Source organism: Sus scrofa, chromosome 13, assembly GCF_054392235.1.
Source record: "Sus scrofa isolate SSC_HxYL_T2T_F1_AM1 chromosome 13, Sscrofa_HxYL_maternal_Yorkshire_Landrace_v2.0, whole genome shotgun sequence".
NCBI lineage: Eukaryota > Metazoa > Chordata > Mammalia > Artiodactyla > Suidae > Sus > Sus scrofa.
In genome coordinates this window covers 82,079,136-82,103,840 of record NC_139395.1, presented here as the reverse complement: position 1 = coordinate 82,103,840, position 24,705 = coordinate 82,079,136, and the positions used below count along the sequence as shown (strand labels likewise).

Here is a 24,705-nt window from a genome sequence, read left to right as displayed (position 1 = left end):
AACTGTTAAGCAAGTGCCTTGAGGTCTAGGTGCCCTGTCCTTGAAGATTGGCCATCTCATGGAAGAAGCCAAGTAGCACCTGCCAAATCTCTTGCCCTAATATCTTCTATTTGGAGACTTTTTATCAAGGAACAGAGGAAAGCTTTCTCTTGACCAAATAAGTAAGAATGTTGGGTTGAGATGTCCCCCTTCATCCTGCTTCAGATGAGGTAGGAGACCCCAGGGATATAATAAAAGGGATTCAGAGTCTTCCCTTTTAGAGCAGTCCCAGGGTTGGGGCAACCTCCTGATCCTTCCCCAAGACCAATGGCACATGACTATTCAGGGGTCCTTGTTTTCTTAAGGAGCAAAAAGCCCACCTTTGCCAGGGGGCCAGAAGCAGATTGGGCGATGTCTCAGTGCCTCCAGGCACTGTGTGCACGTCAATCTGTAAGGTGCATCCGTGTCACCTCGTTCAAATGTAGAGCCTGATTCTGCAGGCCTAGGTGGGGGCTGAGACTCTGCATCTCCAACAAACGCCCAAGTGATGGTGGCCTTCCTGGTCCTAGGACCACCCCAGGAAGAGCAAACTTCTTCCCCCCGCCACCCCCCGCCAGGTCCCAAGGAGACCTGAAACTCCAGCAAGTTTCATTGCCATTAAAATATTCTAGGTTAGACCCAAACAAGGAGGGCGGTGGACCTTGATGGCTCTGCTTATGTCTCTCTGGGGGTCTCCATCTCTGGAGACCTACTCTATGCTCTGGCAAAACCTAATTCCTTATAGGTTCCTGTACACACCACACCCCTGTGGATACTATGTTGCTCTGCTCAGGCTGTACTCTCTGCTTGGAGAGCTCTTCTCACCTTACTTTGCTGAATTAAGGCCTACTCATCTTTGAAAACCGTGCACATCTCAGGTTGGGATCAGTACCTCCTCCTGCCCCCGCCCCTGGCTTCTGCACACACATAACCCTTGTGAACATCTGGACCATAACACATGGAGACTGTCTGCATCTGCATCTGCCTTCCTCACCGGGCTGTAAATTCAAAAGCACAAATCAGCCTGTCCCCTGTGTCTCCTCAATGCCTAGAACAGAGCCTGGCACATAGCAGATGAGCAATTAATATTTGCCGGACTGATCCAAAGCCAGCAACATCTCTCAGGAAAGAGATTAGTAGATTCTTTCCATCTCAAAGAGAAATGATTTATTTAAAAAAATACGTGTGTGTGCTTTCTGACTTCTTCCTTCTTCCTTCTTCCTGAGTTCAAAGAAAGGTGTGCAATGATAGTAACAGGAAGCCAGGCTGCAGATGCTTCACCTGGGTTAACTCACTGAGTCCTGGGAGGCAGGTCTTGCTATCAGCCCCCTTGAACAGAGAAGAAAACTGAGACTCACGGGGCCAGTGAGTTGTCAGTGGCGCCTACGTGGCACAGCACGTGGGGATTCCAGCACAGCTCTGTGTGACTCAATGCACAGGGGTCCTTCTGCTGGGTTCACAAAGCTGTAAATCTTGAGGTTCACTTTCAAAATGGGGGAGGGACAGGCCTGACAATGGTCACACACCAGGGAGGAGGAAGCAGTAAGAGCAGGAATTGGGATGGGGGACCAAGTCCTCAAACAGAACTGTTCCTACCTGCAAGGCAGTGAGCAACGCACTTTGATATCTATTCAGAGAAGTGCCACCAGCTCTGACTTGATGAAGATGGGGTGGAGAGGCTGTTTCAAAGGGAAAGACAATGAATGCATCGCCTCTTGAAGAGGGACAGGCAGAGGGGCAAAGGATTCCAGAATGAGTCACATCCCAGCTCCAGCCTAGCCAAGCCTCAGGGGGCCTGGAAGGTGGCTGCACGTGGCCCCACAGGTGGGGTGCTGTATCCCACACTCCTCACAAGAACAAAGCCTCCAGGGGAGCCCAGCCAGCCTTTGTCTCCATCACTGCCCCGCTTCCCGCCCCTGTGCTCTTCCTCTGAGCATCACTGCTATAATGAGCTGGCTGAGGTGGGCTGGAGGGTGAGAGAGGAAAGGACGTCCCCTCCCCCACACCTCCTCTGGGCCTTTCCTACTCCCCCATCACTTGGTTTCCATGGCAGCGTCTGGCAGTGAGGCATCTACTTCAAAATGCTGGCAGGGATGCCAGGCAGGAGCCGCAGACACGCAGGCCTGGGGATGAGGGAAGGGCACTCTCATCTGTCAAGTGCCCGCTCCGTGTGGTCCTATCCAAGACTTCACATCCATCACCTGACCAGGCAGGGAACTTATTATCCCAATTTCACAGATAAGGAGACCGAAGCACAGAGAGGGAAAGGGACACACCCAGGGTCACACAGCCAGTCAGTGGCAGAGTCAAGATTCAAACTCAGATTTCTGTGGGTCCCAAGCCCAGTCCTTTAATCACTTCTCACCTCTTGGCCAGGGCTCAGTTGTTCAGGCCAGGGCTCTGCCACACCGCAGGCTCTTGGGTGAATCTTTGGCCTCTCTGGGACTCTGCACAACAGTGAGGGCCATTGCTCTGAGGGGCAGGGAGGACTGAGGCCTGAGCTCCTGGCTGGAGTCGGGTCAGGGGTCTGCTTCTCCTTCTCCAATTGGAGTGACTCCCAGCCAGGATTCCTGGGTGAGTGGAGCTGTGGCTGTGCACCTGCCAGGAGAAGCAGCCCAGAGGCCTTGTTGTCGCCCTAGTCCTCCCACAGCAACAGCGCTTGGCTGCCAGCACACACTTTGTGCCAGGAGCCTGCTGGGGCTCTGCTCACTCACAGAGGAGGGAGACCCACTCATAACACTCGTGTCATAGGTCAGAAAACCCCACACTGGCAGCCCAGGGGAGCCCCTCAGGAATGAAAAAGTGTGGTGCCTGTGACCCCCAAGTGACTGGAGTGCATTAGAGAGACACCTGTTAGGCTCCGTTCGACCTTCCAAACAGACCTGGAAGCTGATCCCTTCCCGTGGTGGCCACAGCCAGCCTCCCGAAGGTCACTTGGCCACCACACCCCTCCCTCTGTGTCTCGTCCACACGGCAGGTGGGGCAGTGCTTCTCACACACATTTGATCCTGTCATCAGAGGCCAAAACTTTTCCAGTGTCTTCCTAACAAAAGCCAGGTCCTCACTATGGCCGTCAGGAACCTGCTCATCCAGCCTGTGACCTTTCTGACCCTGTCCCCTACACTCACACTTGTTTGCCCTGCTCCAGTGACTGAAGCTCCCTCACTCTTTCTAGAACATTCGAAACTACCTTCAGCCCAGGGCCTTGCTGTTCCCTCTGCTCAGAATGCTTTTCCCTCAGATACGAGCCTGAATCAATTCCTCTTGTGACTCAAATGCCACCCCTCCCACCCTGTGCAGATGACCCCTCCTATTTTCCCACCTTCTCATCACTGATGCTCAGCACTGCATTATACATCCATCTGTCAATATATTTCCTGCCTGGCCCCACACAAGCATGTAAGCTCCAGGAAGCCAGGACTGTCCATCCTGTTATCCCTCACCGCTCAGAGGAGTCCTTGACCCCTATTCATGGGTTATCTGTAGGGTGGCCTGGGCAAAATTTTTGGACAACCAGACACCGCCTAACTGAACTAATAAGATTCCTTCTTGAGAGGCTGAATGTGAAACTCGCAGAACAGCAGCAGTTGGTAATAATCAGGGGCAGAAATCAAAAGCCATGAGGCTGCAGAAGCCAGGAGACAACAGATGTCAAGGGCCAGAAGAAGCCAGGAGGTAGAAAGAGGCTCCACCTGGGCGGGCATCTTTGCTTTGTTCTGCATAGCATCTGGAGTGCCTGCAGGAGGGCCTGGGGCACATAGGTGCTCAGTAAGTGTTTGCTGAATGAATGAAGGTGGAGTAGAGAAAAGGAAGGAAGAAGAAAAGAGTTAGTTGGCAGAAGCAGGATCAGCCAAAGTGGAGAGCAAGGAGCAGAGGCTCCTCAAACCCAAGTGGTAAGTGGAAGACATCCGTGAGGGGGGTGGGAGGCAGGTTAGCGAGGTTCCAGTGGATCCGAACAACCCTGCGGTTCCTGTGGGGTTTCGCAGTATGCAGTGACACTGCTTTCTGCCTTTGTCACATCCCCCCTGTATCAGACAACAAACCCCATTAACCCCATTAACCCAAGCTAACCTGGGCACGTCTCTAGTCCCTGCAACCCCAGACAACCTGCTAACAGGGAGGCCTTCCTGGAAGAGGCACCATAGAAAAGGAAATTTGGAACAGGCACCCCACCCCACCCAGGCCCCTCTCCTTCCTTTCCTTTTTAAAAACAGCTTTATTGAGGAGTTCCTATTGGGGCACAGGTAACAAACCCGACAAGTATCCATGAGGTTGTGGGTTCAATCCCTGGTCCTGCTCAGTGGGTTAAGGATCTGGGATTGCTATGAGCTGTGGTGTAGGTCACAGATGTGGCTTGGATCTGGCATTGCTGTGGCTGTAGTGTAGGCCGGCAGCTGCAGCTCCAATTTGACCACTAGCCTGGGAGCCTCCATATGCCTCAAGTACAGCCCTGGCCGGGCGGGGTCGGGGGGACCACCTTATTGAGATGCACTTTACATACCATGAGATTCACTTATTTCTCTCTGTATATTTTATCACAATAAAAAAAACCCTCAGAATAAAACTCTTGGAGACTTAGAGGGGGCAGAGGAGGCAGGAGGGTATGTTGGCAGCAGACACGGTGATGAGGAAGCACATGGAGAGCCCAGGGGTGGGGGCTGAAAGGCATCCAGGGCCAGTGTTCAAAGATCCTAGGACCAGAATGCTGGCGGAGGGTCTGGATCCCTGTGGAGAGCCTTAGAAAGAGCACGCTCTGCCTGAAGAGGTTAGGGGAGCTGGGCTCCAGAGCCCATGCTACTGTTACAGCAGGTGTGGTCCCAGGGAGGTCACCTCCCCCTCCTAGCCCCTTTCTCCTCCTCTGCAGGAGGAGCCTGCCTCCCTCATCTCTCAAAGTCCCTTGGAGCTCTAACTTCCCTCAAGGAGCATGGGACTGGGAGCCAGACCTGGCCTAGAAGCCCAGGTCTTCCACTTTCTTGCTCTGTGAGCCTGGGCTCCTTATCTCTGGGACGGGGACAACAGTCCTGACGCACAAGGCTGCTTGGAGGCCAAATGAGGCAACAGATATAAAGAGCTGAGCACAATCCTGGGCACCCAGCAGAGCCATCACCATCATTGCCTCATGTTAGGTGATGGCACTAAGGCGCCCAAGGACCACACTATAAACCAAACAGCAAAGAAGTGGAGACCTGCCCCCAGCTGCAGGGTTTCCAAAGTCACATGGATAGTGCAAGGACAGACACAAAGCCTGGTGTCTGGGATGAAAGGGAATAAAAGGTATTCTTAAGAAAAGTGCTTGGTTTTCCTTAGTGACCAAGGACGCAGAGAGAGCCCTGGGTATTCAGAAGTGGCACGGTGAGCTCAGCCTGGCCCCATGTCAGCCCAAACCTGGGGCCCCCATCCCTGTAACTCACTCATTCTTGTCCTTCAACCTGAAGAGCCAGATGTTCACTCGATTTTTCTTCCTTTCTCATCTGTGTGTTTTTTTCCCACTTGGAATAGAGAGAAAACAACAAAATCTCTGGGTATCAGTGAGGTTTCAACATCAGAAACCCAAGGCTTAGTTTTGTGACTTAACCTGCTACCTAGCCTGGAGCTCAGGAGAAAGGGCACTAACAGTCTAACATCTAGAAACACCCACATTCTATATTTATAGAAGGAAGGGCTAAATGGACAAATGCAGTGTAAGTTACCAAGAAGGGTTACCTAAGGCTGAGCGATTTCAAAAAAATGCTTTGGGCAATTAGCACTTCACCTTGAGGGGCTTCCTAGCACAGGGGAAAGGGGGCAGAGTGTCAGTTCAAACCCCCACTAGACTAAACTAGCTGTGTGGCCTTGGGCCAGCCACTTAGCTTCTCTGAGTCTTTGTTAGCACTGTGCTTCCCCATCTAAGAACATCACATCCCACTTGGTTGTTACTCATCCAGCCTCTGTCTTTATCACCCTTTAAAGCCAATAGCTGTGTCTGTCTGTCCACTGCCCTGTCTCCATGAACTCTCCAACGCCAGCTTTAACTTCCTGCATCTCTGCTGTGGGTTTGGCAAGGATTCTGTTCAGCCCCCAAAACTTAAGCGAGGATTTTTCTTCTGCAGACCACTGACTGGTCAAAGGCCAAGGCATTGTCTGACCCAAGAATGAACTGCGAGGCCATTCTTGTTTCTGGCTTGATACAAGCGCTCCACAATGGAAGCGTAGTCAGGGGAATGGTCCGATTACAATGGAGAAGCTATAAATCATGGACTCCCATAAGAACAGGAGAGACTTCTACCAGGAACCATATGTCAGACCGCACAACACAACCTAGGTCTGCAGCCCCATGTGGCAGAGAAGAAGCAGGCGTGGATGAGGAAACAGCCTACACCACAGCCACAGCGATGTGGGATCCAAGCTGTGTCTGCCACCGACACCACAGCTCATGGCAACGCTGGATCCCTGACCCACTGAGTGAGGGCAGGGATCGAACTTGCATCCTCATGGATACTAGTTGAATTTGTTTCCAGTGTGCCACAATGGGAACTCCAGCAGGTACTTACTTTCCATTCCGATAAGCACGGTGTTCCAGAGGCACCTAAGCCAGCCTGGGGGGTCAGGGCAGGAGTGAGAGAAGGAGATGGCAGCCCTACAGACCCTGTCCTTATCCATGTTCTCCCTGTGACATCCACTCCTCATGCTCCCTGCCCACCTTAACTGCTTTCTGTTCCACCTTAATTGCCCACCTGACCACACACTATTGATGAGGGCCGCCCAGGCCACCTGTTCTTCCTGGAGCACGTGCCTTCCCACCTGACTGGAATGTCCTTCCGCCTCATCGCCACACCTTGAAACCTGATGTTTCAGAGCTCTGCTGCCACTCACTCATTCTATAAGTATTTCTACAGGCCGATTATGTCCTTGACCCTGTGACAGGTACAAGGGATACAATGGGGAAGCCACAGCCCATGTTCTTTGTTACAATAAAGAGTAACAAGTGGTAGATTTGAGTCCAGAGAAGGGGCCTAGCCCAGGACTTTTTGGTTTTGTTCATTTGTTTGTTTGTTTTACAGCCACACCTGCAGCCTGTGGAAGTTTCCAGGCTAGGGGTGGAATCAGAGCTGCAGTTGCCGGCCTATGCCAGAGCCACAGTAGTACAGGATCTGAGCCATGTCTGCGACCTATGACACAGCTGCGGCTTGCAGCAATGCCAGATCCTTAGCAAGGGATCAAACACACATCTTCAAGTATGCTAATCAGATTTTTAATCTGCCGAGCCACAATAGGAACTCCTGGAAGAGGGGACTTCTAATCTCAGTTCAGAAGACTGAGATGAGAAGGGAGAGACGTGCCTTTGGATGTATGTGAACCTATATAATTGTAGTAAGAGCTGACGTTTATGGAGTGCTACTAGGAGCCAAGCACTGGGCTAGGCACTGCAATGCATTAACTCCTTTTCAGCCCTCACAACCCTTTGGGAGTGAGGACTGTTATTACTCTTATTGTCAAATGAAGAACCTGAGGCACAAAGAAGTTAAGAACTTGCTCCTGGTCACATGGCTACTAAGTGGTAGAGCCAGGGTCCAAACTCAGTGCAGCCCCAGAGCTCAGGCTCTGGACCACTACACTCAGCCTACAATGTCAAGGTTATTCTGCTACTACTTCCTTTCATTTAACTATGCATTTACCACAGACATCTTTCCAAGCAGTGCAACTCGGGTTTCATTCTATTTAATGGCTATAGAGGATGTTACTGGTTTTGGGCAGGGAAGTGACTGGATCAGATTCTTCCCTGGGAGACAGGCAGGGAACCACCCAGGGGCAGTGGAGCTGTGTTGGGGTCCCTGGGTGGAGGACCAGGCCCAAGGTCAGGTTGGGAGAGGGAGGAATGTGACCAGCAGTGGGGTACAGCACTGTCCCTCTCCATCTGGTGGAAGGGAGACCCACGCTTACAAGCCTCTTACACGTGTACCCAGCGTCTTTTCCCTTTCACTCTCATCACAGGCTGCATGTTCGAGTCTCTCTGAGCACACCCCAGCAGGCACTTCCAGTTAATAGCCAGTGGTTTTCAGTTTCAGTTCCACTGACATGTGCAGATGTGGTGCCTGTGTAATTCTTTTTTTTTTTAGCCTCTGGGTTGTCAGTTTATTTATTTATTTATTTGTTTTCAGATTTTTATTTATTTTTATTTTTTAAATATATTTTTATTATTATTATTTTTTATTATTACTCAATGAATTTATGCAATTCTTAATTCAATGAATCATCTTTGCCCAGGAGGGTCATATTTATTCTACCCAAAGTGCAAAAAACAAAACAAATCTCCCAGCACAAGTTAGCCAGCAGCACTGCTTTGACACTCTCCCTAGTACTGTCCTGTCCAGCTACATACTCTGCCACCTGTCAGTCCTTCTGCACCTGCTCCAAAGAGTCTCATTCTGTCCACTTCTCTCCAGGGCCACCACCTTTGGTCCAAGAGACCCTACTCTCATATCTGGATGACTGCAGCGGCCTCCTTCCTGGTCTCGCCAGCTCCACTCTAGCATATGTCAGTCCACATCTCCAGCCTTAGTTTTTTTACCTCTAAAATGGGTGCACTAACACTTATCTCACACGGCTGTTGAGAGGATGGGGTGACATAGTGAACCAAAAGCCCTGGGTGGCAATGCTTTCTTAATAGATGACAGTTCCTTTCCTCTGTCAGCCGGCTGGAAAGGCTCAGAAAGGTGAGGGGCCCTCCTGCTTTCCTAGTCTGCTGGCGCATATAAGAAGCAGGCACCAGTGGCCTCTGCATCTCCCTGCCTCTCTTGACTCACTCCCCCACCCACAGGGCCTCCTGTCAGTTTCCTGCCCCTTGTTTCCTCCGTTGTAATGGGACTTCCTCTAGTCTCAGAGCCTGGCCTCTCTCCCACTCTTCACTTGCTCCCTGCATCCCTGCACAGTACTATGTATTGATAAGAGGTTTGAGAGATGAAATAGGCAAATATAATTCAGCTCTTCTCAGATTCTTTTGGGAACCAGCCTGCTTGCTGGGAGCATGAGTCCAAAGAGACTCTGCAGGAACCCAGTCTTGCCTGCTCCCAGGGCAGGTGAAGAACCCCACATGTTCTAGACTTTGGCATTAGCCAGCCTACATGCACCAATGTCAGTCGGGTCAGCAATAATGGTGACGCTTCGTTCTCGGCTACCTTGCTTTTTGTCTTAATACCCAGTTGATCCAGAACTCAGGCTGGCAGAAGAGTGCTATTCACCATCCCCTCAATCCCTACAGGACTGAGGAGTGGAGAAGCCCCTGTCCTGTGTTCCCAACCTGTCAGTGGTGCTTCTCAGCCTTGTCAAGCCTGGGGCTGGGTGCTGGGAGCATGAGTCCGTCAGAGACTGACAACTATTCACTGAGCTCCTGCTACAACTGTGAAAAGAGCTCATCTATGCTCAGTGTTTCTTACTACTTCAGAAACGCCTAAAAAGCATTTTTAGGCACATGAGTGCCATGAAGTGCCGGTACCCTCACCAACCAGGGGGTCTTTACTGGCATTTGCATGATCAGGGCAGGCCCTTGTCTTTAAGGATCTAGCTGTGAAGTCACCTTCTCCATCCAGTAAGCTTTTTATTGCATACCTAATAGGTGCCAGGGGCCATTAAAGAGACACAGCGGGTACAGCTATCAACTGGGCAGATGACATCCCTATACCTCTGGAGCTGGCAACCTGGTGGCGGTGATAAAGAAAATCTACAGACAGGGACTGGACTGGGGTCAAAACGGGGTAGTCAGGGAAGGGCTCTCCGAGGAGGACACATCTTTGAGTCCTCAGTGATGGGAAGGTACAAGCCATTGCAAGATCTGGGGGAAGAGGCTCTCAATAATGCTGTGAGAGGTGGTGCTAATATAATTAGCATTACTTTTCCCAGAGTTGCCATCGTGCCTAAGTAGTTAGCGAAATGGACTAGGATCCAGGAGGAAGTGGGTTTGACCCCTGGCCTTGCTCAGTGGGTTAAGGATCCGGCATTGCCGTGAGCTGTGGTGTAGGTCACAGACATGGCTCAGATCCTGGCAATTGCAGCTCCGATTAGATCCCTAGCCTGGGAACCTCCATATGCCATGGGAGCAGCCCTAAAAAGACAAAAAAAAATTACGATTCCCTTTTTACAGAGGTGGAAACTGAGGCCAGGGAGGTTAACATGCTTCCTCCCAAGCCAAAGAGATAACTATTTAGGGCATTAGGATGTGCATCCAGGTCAAAACTCTGAAACCCCAACTATTGCCACCAAACCCACCTGCCTCTAGGGTCTTGCACTTTTAAAAATTATCTTCACTTTGGAGATCTTCCACAAAGTAGCATGCAGCACGCCCTCAAGGAGCCTCCACACTAATTCAAGAAAATATCATCTCACAAAAAGCACTCATCACATGGGGTGAGTCAGAAATTAATGTGCAGGGTTAATATAGCTTCCAATTTTTAAAATCCAGGGGGATTTATTTTGAAACATGACAAAAATAACTCCCAATTTCTTGGGGGGGAAGAAATCCATATAAAAGAGTTATTTATTCATTGGTTTCTTTAATGAACACTCCTAAGGTGCCAGGTTCTCCTATAAATGCTTTTCAAATATTAATTCTTTCCAACCTCACGACTCATTTTATTCTCATAACAATCCTGTAAGTTAACACACTCACTCACCCTACCTTCTCACTGAGGGAATCAAGGCAAAGACAGATTGGACGGCCTGCCTGGGACATATTTTGGAAAGCTGTGGAGCCAGGATCTGAGTCGACATGGCTGGAACCTTTGCTTTTAACCAGAAACTGAATTACATGCATTCTTTATACAATGGAGTTTATAAATATAAGTCCATTTTGTCTATGTCTCTTTTTACCTCACATGAACTTGTCTTCAGGAGATGGTCTGATTTAAATGCAGAATTCAGGGTTTCCCCTAAATCTACTTTGGGGAGACCTTGGGAGATGCTTCGCAGTTAGCCCATCATGCTCCAGGGAGGCTGACTCTGAGCTCACTCAGGGGTTCATGTTAGGCCCATCAGGGTGGACCCACCATGCAAGCAGTTAAATGTCAAGGAAAAAGGAAAGAAAACAGGCTTCCATTAAAAGCCCAGCATCAACACTCATGTGCGCAGAACCTCTGGCTGGAATGGCAGGCTGGCAAGGGAGCTGGGGGAGAGGGCCGGGAGGATGGATTTATGGAGTGATGATTCTCTCCAGGGACAGAAAAAAAAAAAAAAAAAGCCAGCTAGTAAATAAATCAAGTTCTCCTGAAAGAATAAACCCAGCGAAAACTGCCTAGAAACTTTGAAAGAAAGAAAAAAAAAAAAAGCGAGAAAAAGAAGGGGGAAGCAGTTTACGAACTATTATGATTTATGCTCTGAGAATCACTGAGCCTCGCCATACAGACGCCCATTGCTCTCCTCCCCTCATGCTCTGCCATGTGACCTGCTGTGACTCTGATGCTCAGCCACTGGAATAGGCAGAAAGTTCAACACCCCAACAGACAGCTGGAAGGAGACCCGCTGCCGAGGATGGGGTGTCCAGGTTGCAAAGCCTGAGGCCTGCAGTAGAAAACCACCTGAATGGTGCCCCCTGGAGTTGTGAGCTCTGCCTCTGAAGACGTAGAGCAATTGTGGATCTGATGATGCAGGGGACAGAGATGAGGGAAAGAAACAGGTCAGGGACATTGAGGGAAATATGTGAGAAGAAAACTGAGTGAGACCTTCATTGTACACCTAAGCCCACAGAGGTTAGAGGGTGATAATTTACTGTGAAACCATTACAACCATTCACAGCCAGAAACCTTGTTTTCCTAGTCTGAGTAATGGGGGTAACAGCAGCTACTTTGTGGCTTTGTTATGGGGGTTAAGAGAGATGATCCAAGTTAGCCCAGGGCCTGGCACCTTAGAAAAGAGGACTGAGGGACTATTCGGCTAAGAAGCTTGTCAAAATCTAGCTACCCTGGGGTCACAGGGAACTGGCTGGAGGGTGTGGCCCCAGGTCCTAAAGATTCCAGGCAAACTGCTGTCACAGAGATGGAAAGGGGAGGCATGCATGGAGTCAGGTCCCTCCACTGCAGGCACTGGGGAACAGAAATTCACTGCCAGGACACTGTCTGCAGACGAAGCAATTTTAGAAGCAGGAGGAGATGGACACCAGACTTTCCCCCTGCATGGAACTCCCTTCATCTAGGATCACAGGTTTGGAGAACCCTCCTTGGAGACCAAGGCTGGTTCTTCCGCCATGGTCAGGACAGCTGGGTGCACAGCTTCTGCCAACTTCCTCCCAAGGCCGCCTGAGCTGCTTTTTGTTGGAAAGTTCCTCCTTGGAGTGAGCTGAAACCAGCTATCCTCCCCACCCTGCGCTGGGCTCCCACCCACTGGGGGCCCACTCATGAGTTCTCAAACACTTGACCAAAACAACACCCAGCTTACACAATCTCTTCTAGAGAACTGAACAAGTGGGAACAAGGTCCACCTTGTTTTGTGAGGCCAGCGTAACCTTGACACCAAAGTCTGATAAGTAAACACCAGAATGGAAAAATCACCAGTGCATCTCACTCATGAACTCATGATCCTAAAGCCCGCAACAAAAACATCGGGAGACAGAATCCAGCAATGAAGATGCGACAGGACAGCCCACACTGATTTTAGGGGGAGGGAGTGGGAGGGATCGGGAGCTTGGGCTTATCAGACACAACTTAGAATAGATTTACAAGGAGATCCTGCTGAATAGCATTGAGAACTATGTCTAGATACTCATGTTGCAACAGAACAAAGGGTGGGGGAAAAAATGTAATTGTAATGTATACATGTAAGGATAACCTGACCCCCTTGCTGTACAGTGGGAAAATCAAAAAAAAAAAAAGATTTCAAAAAAAAAAAAATCAGTGTGATTCACCATATTGACAAATTGAAAAATAAAAATCACGTAATCACCTGAGCAGATGCAGAAAAACACCTACTTTCATTTATGACTATAAAGAAATAGTCAGCAAACTGGGAATAGAACGGAACTTCTTGGAGTTCCTGTCGTGGCTCAGTGGAAACGAATCTGACTAGTATCCATGAGGATGCTGGTTCGATTCATGGTCTTGCTCAGTGGGTTAAGGATCTGGCATTGCCGTGAGCTGTGGTGTAGGTTGTAGACACGGCTCACATCTGGTGTTGCTGTGGTTGTGGCATAGGCCGGCGGCTACAGCTCTGATGCAACCTTTAGCCCGGGAACCTCCATATGCGGCGAGTGCGGCCCTAAAAAAACAAGAAAAAAAAAAAAAAAAAGAATGGAGCTTCTTTAATCTGATAAAGATTATCTCCCAAAACGCTAGCGTAAACATTATACCTAATTGTCACATGTGGACAGATCCTCCACGAGGGGCAGTGGGTGGGAATAAAGGAAAAAAAGGATTGGAAAGGAAGAAACAAAATAGTTATTTGCACCTCCTGCAATTGCATAAACATCATTTCCACAACAATCCACAAAAACACTTTCTTGAATTAGAGAATTTAGCAAGATTTCTGAAACAAAATCAATATGCAAAATGCAAAAATATTTCTCTCCAAAGCAACCAACAATAGCGTTAATTTAAAAAATATGTATGTGTGGATAGATATAGATAGATATACAATAGCAGACAAAATATCAAAATAACTAGGAATACATCTAACAAATTTGTGCAAGACCACCAAGGGAAAATGAGGAAACTAAGCTGTATCCTAAACAATGGAGAGAGACACCATATTCACCAAAATGTAAATCCTGCACCCTCCAACCCTGATGCACAAGAGAGAGCTCAGCAGGAACACCATTTGGCAGATCAGAGTAACTTGGACTTGTTTTCTAGCCCCTGGTGCTTCTAAAATGTGCAACTATGGGTGTTCCCACCCACTGCCCCTCGTGGAGGATCTGTCCACATGTGACAATTAGGTATAATGTTTACGCTAGCGTTTTGGGAGATAATCTTTATCAGAAGCCCTCTGAGCCTCAGGTTTCCTCACCTGTAAAACAGGGATTGCCATTCCCGTCTAGTTGTGAGGAGTCATTGGATAAGAAAGAACTTTGCTGGGGGTGAGTACGGGATAAATTGGGAATTTGGGATAAACGGATAAACACTACTATATATGTATAAGAGGTAAACAACAAGGACTTACTGTATAGCGCAAGGAACTATATTTAATATCATAATAAGCTACATATATATGTAACTGAATTACTTTGCTGTACATGCTAAGCATTGTAAATCAACTATATTTCAATAAAAAAAGAAAACAAAGCACTTTGCAGAGTGTTGTATAAATACAGGGATTCTTACAACTAGCATTATTGCCCCTTGTTGGCCTGAGGGTGGGGGGAAAAGTTCTCTCTCCCAGATAAGGCCAGCTGCGTCCTTGCTTCTGTACATCAATTTATCATCAAGGGCAATGCTGAGTGCTTATTCTGTATGTGTCATTTCCTCATTCAGTCCTCCGGCAACCTGTAAGGCAGGTGCTATGTTAGCCCCATTTTACAGATTAGAAAGCTGAGGCACAATCAAGCAACTTACCAAAAATTCATATTTTCTTTCTTCTTCCCTCCCTTTCTTCCTCCCTCGCTTTTTTCTTCCTTTTCTTTTCTTCCTTTTTCTTTTTCTCTCTCTTCTTTCTTTCTTTTTCTTTCCTCCTTTCCTCCCTCCCTTCTTTCCTTCCTTCCTTCTTCATTCATAAGCCCTTCTATGTGCCAGGAGCTATGAATACCCTGGTGAATAAGATGGACATGGTCCCTGCTCTTTCAGAACTCAGAGAAGAGGTGGGAAGATAGACAAAAATCACAGCACAACTAACATGCTGGCATAACCAAGATTCAAACTCAGGTCTGTTGGAAACCAAAATCCATGCTTCTAACCACCCCCTGAGGTGCCTTCCTTGCCCTCCTCTGCTCTATCCTCTCTTCTGTGATGTAATGGTTTCTAACATCCACTCCACTGGCAGCGACAAGTTTCAATGGGTCTTGCCATCCAAGCTGCTGCACAAATTAAGAACTGTCAGCTTCGATCCTGGCCCATGTGATCCTCATGCATTATCACTGGAGAATTACAGCAGGGAAGATGAATGCATAAAAGAAGAGAGGCATCCTGTACCCCCTCCCCCTGGCATCAGCGGCATTGTTCCCAATGAGTGTGTGCTGAGTCCGCGGCCACCATTAATGGCAGAAGTGAGTCACTTATAAATAAGACACTGGAGCTTTATTATAATTACATCCCAAGATTCAGCAATGCTCAGTGTCACTGTGAAAGGGAGGGCAGCAGGTGACTGAGCTTGAATGATCTTCTGCCAGGTACATCTTTCAGATAAAATGTCTTGGATCAGGAGCAATTACAGTTAACGCCCAGCCGGAATGCTAATGAGAATGACTTACAATTGCATGTAATTCTTTGCCAATTTATACTATCTGCTTTTTTCCTTCTTCTTTTTTTTTTTTCCATCCTGGAATTAACCCTGAGATACAGACACTGGAAAATATGATTAATGGCCATTTTGCAGATGAGGAAACTGATGCCCAAGGTCACTCAGCTCAAAGGGCCAGGGCTGGGGTTCTAATGCTGAACTTTTTTTTTTTTTCTCCACCATTCTATCTTTAAGGGGAAAAAAATTCAGAACTCTGGGTATGTCCCCTTTGCCTGAAAGATGCACAAAATAGCAATCTGAAAGGCAGCTGGGGTGATATGTTCCATTGACATCTTTATCTTGGTGAGGACAGGGCAGATCTTATGAAATGAACTTCAGACCTACCCTCTGCCATCCCACGGCCATGGCCACCAAGAGGCCCACACTTGTTCCTGGGAAATGACCATGAAGTGTGATTCTGGGTAGAAAGATAAGAAGGGTGTCTTTCCTGTCAGAAAACTGTCACCAATCCATGGCCCTCAAAAGGGTGCCAGAGCATCCAGTTCAAGCTACAGCGTGAAGGAGTGGGGTAATCGTGTTTGCTGAGTGCCTTGTAGGCACCAAAAGTTTAAATACGTCTGCACTCAGACTTCTTACATTCCATCTCACACTAGACTGTTCCCCCTTCACAGATGAGAAAGCAAGAGTCTAACGCAAGTCCGGCAGCTTGCAGATGGCAGAGCCAGGCTACCAAGCCGGGCCTCTTTGACCTTAGTAGTAACCATAGTGACGACTAACATTCGAATAGTACTTTTATGTATCAACTGGCACCATCTAGATGCTTTATGCATATGAACACAATTAGTTTTCTCCCCAACCCAGTGACAAATGTTCTAAGAATACTCCCATCCTAAAGATGGAGAAACTGAGGAACAGAGAGGTATAGTAACTTGCCCAAGGCCACAGAGCTCATAAGTGACAGTGCTGGGTTCTAAGCCAACTCTGGAATCCACACTTTTGACCTCTTTGCCATGCTTTCCCTTTGTTATAGAAAGGCCACACCATTTCCACCAGGCATTCCTTGATCATAAAAAAGGAACATGCAAACAGGAACATGGAATTCTGAGAGAGTCTGAGGGGAGGAAGTTCAGATACAAGTTCTTCCTACTTGAGACACTCAGCTACAGGCCAGAAAAGACCACCCCCAGTCCAGCGCTGGCCAAACACCTCTGGGCTGCAGGGACCTGGAAGAAGCTCTGGCCTCCACCCAGCTCTGAAACCATGCTCAAGCAACCGGGCCATTGCTACCCTGGAGGGATTCTCTCTTCCCCTTCAAAATGGTACCAGCCTCCCTTTCCCTCCACCAGGGGAAATACTTTTTGAGGCAGCAGCCTCAGGCCTCTGTGTGAGAATTCAGCCAGCCCTGGGTCATATTAGGGAATTGACATGGGGAGTCAGGGATTTCTTCTTAGCAGCAAGCCTCTTACACAACACCTACCCTAGAGAAAGGAAAGTGGTGTGGGGGCATCGGGGTCCCTGCTGGCTGGCATCTATTTTCACCTTTGCTGCAGATGGAAGGTCTCATCTGCAGTGTGAGTGTCACTGATAATCTGGAAGGAGTCAGGTAAGACCTGTGTTCAAATTCCAACTCTCCCATGGACCAGCTGGGCAACCTCAGGCAAGTTATTTAACCTCTCTGGGCCTCAACAAACCATCTGTCCAATGAAGGTAGTAATAATAGTGTCTACATTGCAAAGCTCCTGTGAAAACTAAGTGGGATAATGCCTAATGATACTCTGACGAGTCCATTCTCCCAACTTCCCTCCCTCTCCCTCTTTTCCTCTCTGCTGGTTCAGGCTGGCCCCAAGATTAAAGCCAAGATTGGGGCATTTGAGACCTGCCTGTCAGACTCCCAGTTCCTCTCTCCTTCATGCTCTGGAGACACTCCATCTGTGCTCCAGTCACCAGGATCTAGTCTTCATCAGGGAAAGAGTTCTCCAAGCACCTTCCTGCCAGGGGACCTTGCTCACACAGTACTCCCAGCTTTCCTTCGTCATCGGGCTCCAGACCTGAGGTGGAGCCCCCTGCTGGAGGAGAGAGACCCTGCCTGGAGCATCTCTGCACTAGCAGTTCCTAGGCAGAGCGGATACCTCGGCATTAACGGATCGAGGTGGGGTCTCCTTGGGCGGCAGTGGGAGGGGAGAGTCACCCAGGGCGGGGAAAAGAGGCTTCCGTGAAGAACTGCTGCACTTCAGCCCCTGCTCCTGACTTCCTTGGCTCCTTCCAGAAAAATCGAGAGCAACTTCTAGAATTTGGCCCCTCTCACCTGAAAGGGCCGTTCTAACGCGCGAGTGCCACCAGAATCCACTGCATTACAGTAATGGCCAGCCCTTTTTCCAAAGGGTTCTCCGCGCAGCACAACGAGGAGGAGGTGGTCCGCAGCTGGACGGTGGTCTCCACGCTTCCCACACCCGTCCCCTGATAACGCTGAATCTGGAGATCGCCCGCGTGTGGTTAAGTGCCTTGGGTCTGGCTAACTTGGTCTCAAATTCCTGGCTCTCTCTTAACTCGGCAGTGCTACTGGGCACAACTTTCTCTCTCTGAGCCTCTTTCTTTCTCTGTAAAATGGGATGGTAATACCCGGCTTATTGAGTTACAGGGAGAACCTAAAGAGATCATGGATGCCCAGTGCCTGGCACAGGCATCACACTCGACAGATGGGCTGGGACCACCAGGAGCATCAAACTCGGAGGCTGGGGCAGCTCTGGGGAAACTGGAGGCTCGCTCTCTCCGTGTCAGAGCCCGAGGTAGACACTAGGGCCACACACCCCAGCGAACCCGGGTGAAGCCACAGGTGTCTGCGCGTCAGGGCGGGGGACGGAGCTAGGTGCCAGATAGGGTGCCGCGGAGTCAGCCGGAGCCAGCTGCACTCGGGGACCCTACCCGCGTCGCCCACATCCCCAGGCTCCCGAGCGCGCCCACCCCACGTCCTCGGCTCCGGGGGGCTCTGCGTGGATGTCCAGACCCAAGCCCGGCCGCGCACAGCCTCACCCCGCGGCCCCGCTCCAGCCCCTGCCTGCCCCTTGCTCGCTCCCTGCCGGCGCTCCACTCCGACTCACCGGCTCCGGGGAAAGTTTGGTGGCACCGCGGCCGCGGCCAGGCTGCTCGGTGCTCGGTGGCGGTTGGGGTACCAGGGGAGCGGACCGAGGAGGCGGGGCCCAGGAGGAGGAGCCCGCGGGGGGGGGGGCAGCCTGGAGGGAGGGAGGCGGGGAGGGAGGCGGAGACCCGGGCCCCGGGTCCTCAGTGCCCCCGCCTCCTAGGCAGCCCCAGGGTTGGAGCTGCTTCCGCAGGGCTTCCTAGCTTTAGGCTCTGAGAGGTGGGGAGGCTCCCTGGGTCCGGAGGGAGAGGCGAAAGGAGATTCAGAACCTTGGCGAGAACTCCCCACACCACCTCGCTACACACACACACAAACACACACACACACACACACCCTAAGGGCAGACAGAAATAGATTAAGTCAAGATAAGGAAGCAGAGGCAGTGATGTGAGGATGTTTCGCAAAGTGAACCATTGCTCTACTGACAAAGATGCATAGTGATACCCCACTTCCCCTGATCCCTTCTAGAGAGGCCAAACCAGAAAAAGACAGTCAAAGACAGGGAGAGAAAGACTAACACTGACAGACAGGGACCTTCCTGGAGAGTTTCCATGGGGCACTAGAGAGACCTCCCCCCCCCGCCCCCGCCCCGCAAGGTCTAGAACTCCGCACCCTTCCGCTGTTTCCCCCTAGTCTGTACAGATGAGCTCACGTTTCAAAATTCAGCAAGTTCTAATTGGCATCCTGAAGGGTAAGGGAGGGGGGTGGCTCTTTTGCAGGAACCTCTGCCCCTGACGCTGGAAACCTGAGAATTCTTCCTGGCTGCCTTCACTTCCAGAGCTGGGGACAGAAGCAGTTTTCTATCCCTGCTCAGTGCCAGGAGGTCTCCACTGGAACCTCTACACTGTTAGCTTATCTCAACACTTCAAAAGAGACACCCAGACTCAGAGGGAGAGGGGGATGTTTGAGAAGGAGGGAACTGGGGCAGGGTGGCTGGGTGCAGGTTTGGGGGTATCCAAGCCTCTTCTGAGTAGAGGCAATTCCACTCCATGGTGGTTAAATGCATAGTGAGAGGCCCAGCTTCATGAGCTGTGTATGGAACCTAAGTGATCTCCCACCATGAGGCCCACAGCTGTAAAACGAGGGTTAGTGACAACAGCGGCTGTTGTGCCATGCACTTTTCTAAATGCTGCAGGGGCATACTCATTTAATCCTCACAACATCCTGAATAAGTAGGAACTATTATTATCATTACTTTGCAGAGAAGAAAACTGGGACAGAGAGAGGCTAAGTAACTTACTCAAAGTCACACAGGAGAACCAGGAATCCAGCCTAATGCAGCCTTGGCTACAAGATCCAAAGGCATAATCCCTGTACTATAATCTTCACCTCAATGAGGCTTCTGGAAAGTTCGAGAAGGTCATTTACATAAAGGACTTAGCAAGTGCTCCATAAATAATAGCTCACAGACCACTAAACCTGACCACAAGGTGGGGATTTAAAGGGCTGACATTAAGGCCCACAAATAGAAGGCTTTGGATTCTGGATAACTAACAGAGCATGTTACTATCTCAGGTACCAGCTCTGACCTTTACAAATCAGAGAGGCAAGGGATTCCCCTTGCCTCTGACCAACCCCCTGTGCAATAGCATTACCCCCAAACCAGGACTCACCCTGAAGCCACGCAACCACCTCTCATTCCCTGGTGATTCCCTGGGAATCCATATTCTACACTTTGCCAGACTGATACACCCTTTGGAACTGAGTTAGCATTTGTGGTAGCAACTGTTATAAACTCTAGAGGAAATGCGTTTCTGCTCCCTACAGCTGTAGGGCTGATAGGAGTGAGAGGAAAAAAGATCTCGGAAATGGCTGGGTCCATATCCATTCCCCTCTCTCTCCTTTCTGCAATTCAGCAGAGCCATGATTATTTGGAATTCCTCTCCAAAGTTTCACTTCCTGGGCTAGTTTTAGGACTGCTAAGTCCAAAGTGATCAGCATTCTTAGAAACATCAGCATTTTAGAAATAGTATGTCAAACATAACTTGAAGCCCTTAGGGTATGTGTTGCTTTGTTGTGGCATTTGAAATGGATGTATCATGAGACAACCTGGGCCATATCCTTGATGTGTGCAGTGGGGAGAGATCTGCCAACTTACTAACAGTATACAAGCAGCAGAAGAAAAACTATATAACTATAGCCAGCCCTTAAGACACACACAGCGCCCTGCGCATCAGGCGCTGTTCTAAGAGTGTTACATAATCTAATTTAGCTACTCCTCATAGCAATCCCATGAGATAGGTGTATTCTTATTTTGCAGATAAGAAAACTGAGGCACAAAGAGATGAGGAGACTTGTTCAGGGTGTGCAGTCAGATCACTTCAAGATCAGACAGGTAGGGAGTTCCTGTCGTGGCGCAGTGGTTAACGAATCCGACTAGGAACCATGAGGTTGCGGGTTCGGTCCCTGCCCTTGCTCAGTGGGTTAACGATCCGGCGTTGCCGTGAGCTGTGGCGTAGGTTGCAGACGCGGCTTGGATCCCGCGTTGCTGTGGCTCTGGTGTAGGCCGGTGGCTACAGCTCCGATTCAACCCCTAGCCTGGGAACCTCCATATGCCGCGGGAGCGGCCCAAGAAATAGCAACAACAACAACAACAAAAGACAAAAGACAAAAAAAAAAAAAAGAAAGAAAAAGAAATAGCAACAACAACAACAATAATGCTGAGGGAGCGGCCCAAGAAATAGCAACAACAATAACAACAACAACAACAAAAAAAGACAAAAAAAAAAAAAAAAAAAAAAAGATCAGACAGGTAGGAAGCAACTGAATTAGGTCTGGATCCTGGATCATTCGGCCTCCACAAGCCTGTTCCTACTTCTGTGGTTTGTGGAAGGAAATTAAAAAGGGGGACCGGAGTTCCCGTCGTGGTGCAGTGGTTGACGAATCTGACTAGGAAACATGAGGTTGAGGGTTCAGTCCCTGCCCTTGCTCAGTGGGTTGATGATCCGGCGTTTCTGTGAGCTGTGGTGTAGGTTGCAGACGCCGCTCGGATCCAGCATTGCTGTGGCTCTGGTGTAGGCCGGTGGCTGCAGCTCCGATTCAACCCCTAGCCTGGGAACCTCCATATGCCGCAGAAGCGACCGAAGAAATAACAAAAAGACAAAAAAAAAAAGGGGGGGGGGCGACCACTTGAGCCCTTGAGGAGAGGCCAGAGGTACATATTTTGAAAGAAGCAGGTTAAAAATATCTACTCTGGGTATAACCCCGATGGAAAACAGTATGGAGGTACCTCAGAAAACTAAATATACAACTACCATACTATCCAGCATCCCACTCTGGACAAATATATCTGGACAAAACTTGGGCACATATCTGGACACACCTTTCATTCAAAAAGATACATGCACCCTTATGTTCATTTTAGCACTATTCGCAACAGCCAAGACATGGAAACAACCTCAATGTCCATCAACAGATGAATGGATTAAGAAGATGTGGTACATATACACAATGGAATTCTACTCAACCATAAAAAAAAAAAATGTCATTTGTAGCAACATGGATAGAACTAGAGGTTCTCATACTAAGTGAAATAAGTCAGGAAGAGAAAGACAAATACCATATGATATCACTTACATGTGGAATCGAAAATAGTACCTGTCTACATTAAAGAAACAAACTCATGGACATAGAAAACAGACTTGTGGTTGCCAAGGGGGAGAGGAAGGGAGTGGGATGGACTGGGAGTTTGGGGTTAGTAGATGCAAACTATTACATTTAGGACAGATAAGCAATGAGGTCCTGCTGTATAGCACAGAGGACTATATCCAATCACTTGTGATAGAACATGATAGAAGATAATGTGAGAAAACAAATATATATGTGTGTGTGTGTGTGTGTGTACAACTGGGTCACTTTGCTGTACATCAGAAATTGACAGAACATTGTAAATCAACTATACTAAAAAAATTAAAAATCTGCTCTGCTGCTTGCTAGTTCTTTGTTGACTTTCTTCTCTGAGCCTCAGTTTCCTCACCTGTAAGATGAGAATAATACAGTCTATGCCACGTCCGGGATTTTAGTGATGCTCTTTGGGTTGCAGGGTATTAAACTCAGTTATAACCAGCTTCGGCCAAAAGGGGTTTTAAACTGAAAACTGTAGGAGATAGTTCTGGATTCAGACACAGTCCCTGCCAGAAGCTCAAGGAAGTTGTCATGATGCTGTCTCCCTCTGTCCTTTTACTGTTTTCTTTTGAATCAGTTTTATTAGCAGCCTGGGTCTCTCACAGCAAGGCAGAAGTGGCCAGTTAAGCAACCTCAAGTTAAAGACATTCTTCAGTCTTCCAGGAAAAATCCTAGGCCTGATTTCCCTTGGCCTGGCTTGGTTAACCTGGCCAGCCCTGAAACCATCATGGTCACTCTGATGGGCCAAACCTGAGCCACACACCTACAACTGGAGTCAGGGGATAGGGTCTGCCCCTCCCAAGCCACAAGGACTAGAAGTGAGTGAGGGATGTTTCTCTAAAAGAATATCAGGGTGCTATTAGCAGAATAACGGAGCATTGGTCCTCGACCAGCGCAGACACCTGCCTCCTCACGGAGCCATGGTTAGGATGGAACACGCTTGTGTGTGCAGAGTGTTTGGCTCTGGCCGGTGCTCAGTCCCTCACTTCTTCCCTCTCCTCTGGAAAACAGGATTTGCGTAGCATCAAACCCAGGCCAACAGTTTCCTTGCTTCCATGGAGAAAATAAGGAGGCCCAGAGAGGGGAAGGGTCTTGCCCAAGGTGACACAACTCATCAGCCATAGAACCCAGATGATCAGTCATAATATCAGTATTTTTTGACCTGAAACAAATCCCAGTTAAAGTCTTGGCTGAGAACTTTTAGATCCCCCACTAATCAAGGGAGCATTTGCACAGGAGAGACTGGAAAATCACAAAGCACGTAAGACCCAGAGGAAACGATGCTACTCATTTGGGCTCCCAGCTGTGCTCCAAGCTGTGCATCAGGCTGAGGGCCATTGCAGCTTCCCCCAATCACATTATGAACCCTCTGGGGACTCTGCACTCTGGGTGCTGAGAGGTCCAAGCAGTCACTTTTCATATAGCTGCCCAAAGTAGGCAAGACGGCTCTTCCCTTGTTTAATTTCCCACTCAGTTTGTGAGAGCAGACGTGCATCCTTCAGGGACAAAGTGGACCGAGTAGCAAGCATGTGATGGAGAGTTATCAAAATTTACCCTTTCAACTTGGCCCTTGACTCGGCTCTCAAGTTTCTGGCCGCTAGTCTGAGTTCTCCATTCTAAATTTAGTTAGACAGGCATGATGCAAAGCTATCTAAGGAAAGTGAGCAAGAATGGCACACGTCGAGCTGGAAATACAATACAGCTCCCATCATCCCCCCTCAAGTAGAGCACATGGCTTTGGCGTACACACATTTGCACAGCCTTCCTGGAGGGTAATCTGAAGCCAGATGTTGAGAACTTTTAAAATATTCAGATTATTATTCCATACCCTAAGAATTTTTCCTGAGAAAATAGTCATGGATATCAACAAGACATTCATAAAGATGTTCATGGCAGGATTGTGTATAAGAGTAAAAGATTGCAAATAATCCAAATGTCTAACCTTACTTTACTTGGTTAAGTAAACTATGGTACATCACTAGAACTATTATACTGATAATATTAGAGAATATAGGATTATGTGAAACATTCCTACAATATGAATGTTAAAAGAGCAAGTTGTAAGTGACTGTTTTGTGTCAACTCCTCTTGTGAAAAAATATACCTGTTTTTGTATTAAAAAGCTCGAAATGGTTGTATCAGAAAGAAAAATTTGGGGTGCTTTTGGTTTTCAGTTACCTATATTTTCTAACATTTCTTTAGTAAATTTGTACTACTTTGTTAATTAGGAAAAATGCTCAATAATTTTTATAAAAGGATTTGTGTTTGATTACCTTTTTTTTTTTTTTTTTTTTTTTTTTTTTTTTTTTTTTTTTTTTTTAGGGCAGTACCTACTGCATATGGAAGTTCCAGGTTAGGGGTCAAATTGGAGCTACAGCTACTGGTCTACGCCACAGCCACAGCAATGTGGGATCCGAGCCATGTCTGCAACCTACACCACAGCTCACAGCAACACTGGATTCATGAAGATGCACACTGAGCAATGCCGGGGATCGAACCCACATCCTCATGGATACCAGTCAGATTCATTTCCACTGCTCCACAACAGGAAGTCCTGGTTTCCTTTTAAAAAAGCA

At 48.6% G+C, this 24,705-nt stretch overlaps 1 protein-coding gene across 7 annotated transcripts in view; it reads right to left on the bottom strand.

The window, feature by feature from the left end:
* HRH1 (histamine receptor H1) overlaps window positions 1-24,705 on the bottom strand; it is a 201,836-nt gene that overhangs the window by 78,936 nt on the left and 98,195 nt on the right. For 2 of the 7 annotated variants that reach the window (XM_084989501.1, XM_084989499.1), the window contains exons 1-2: window positions 18,468-18,540; window positions 5,430-5,507 (exon numbers count right to left, since the gene is read on the bottom strand). The exons of 3 other annotated variants lie outside the window; for them this stretch is intronic. Coding sequence is in view for 1 of the 4 variants with exons in the window: in XM_084989499.1 (XP_084845625.1) it covers window positions 5,430-5,433 (4 nt within the window). In the remaining 3 variants the exon portion in view is untranslated. Of the gene's footprint in view, window positions 1-5,429; window positions 5,508-14,528; window positions 14,720-18,467; window positions 18,541-19,157; window positions 19,199-24,705 lie in introns of those variants that run through there. 2 more of the 7 variants (XM_084989498.1, XM_021071107.2) reach the window with 2 other exon arrangements.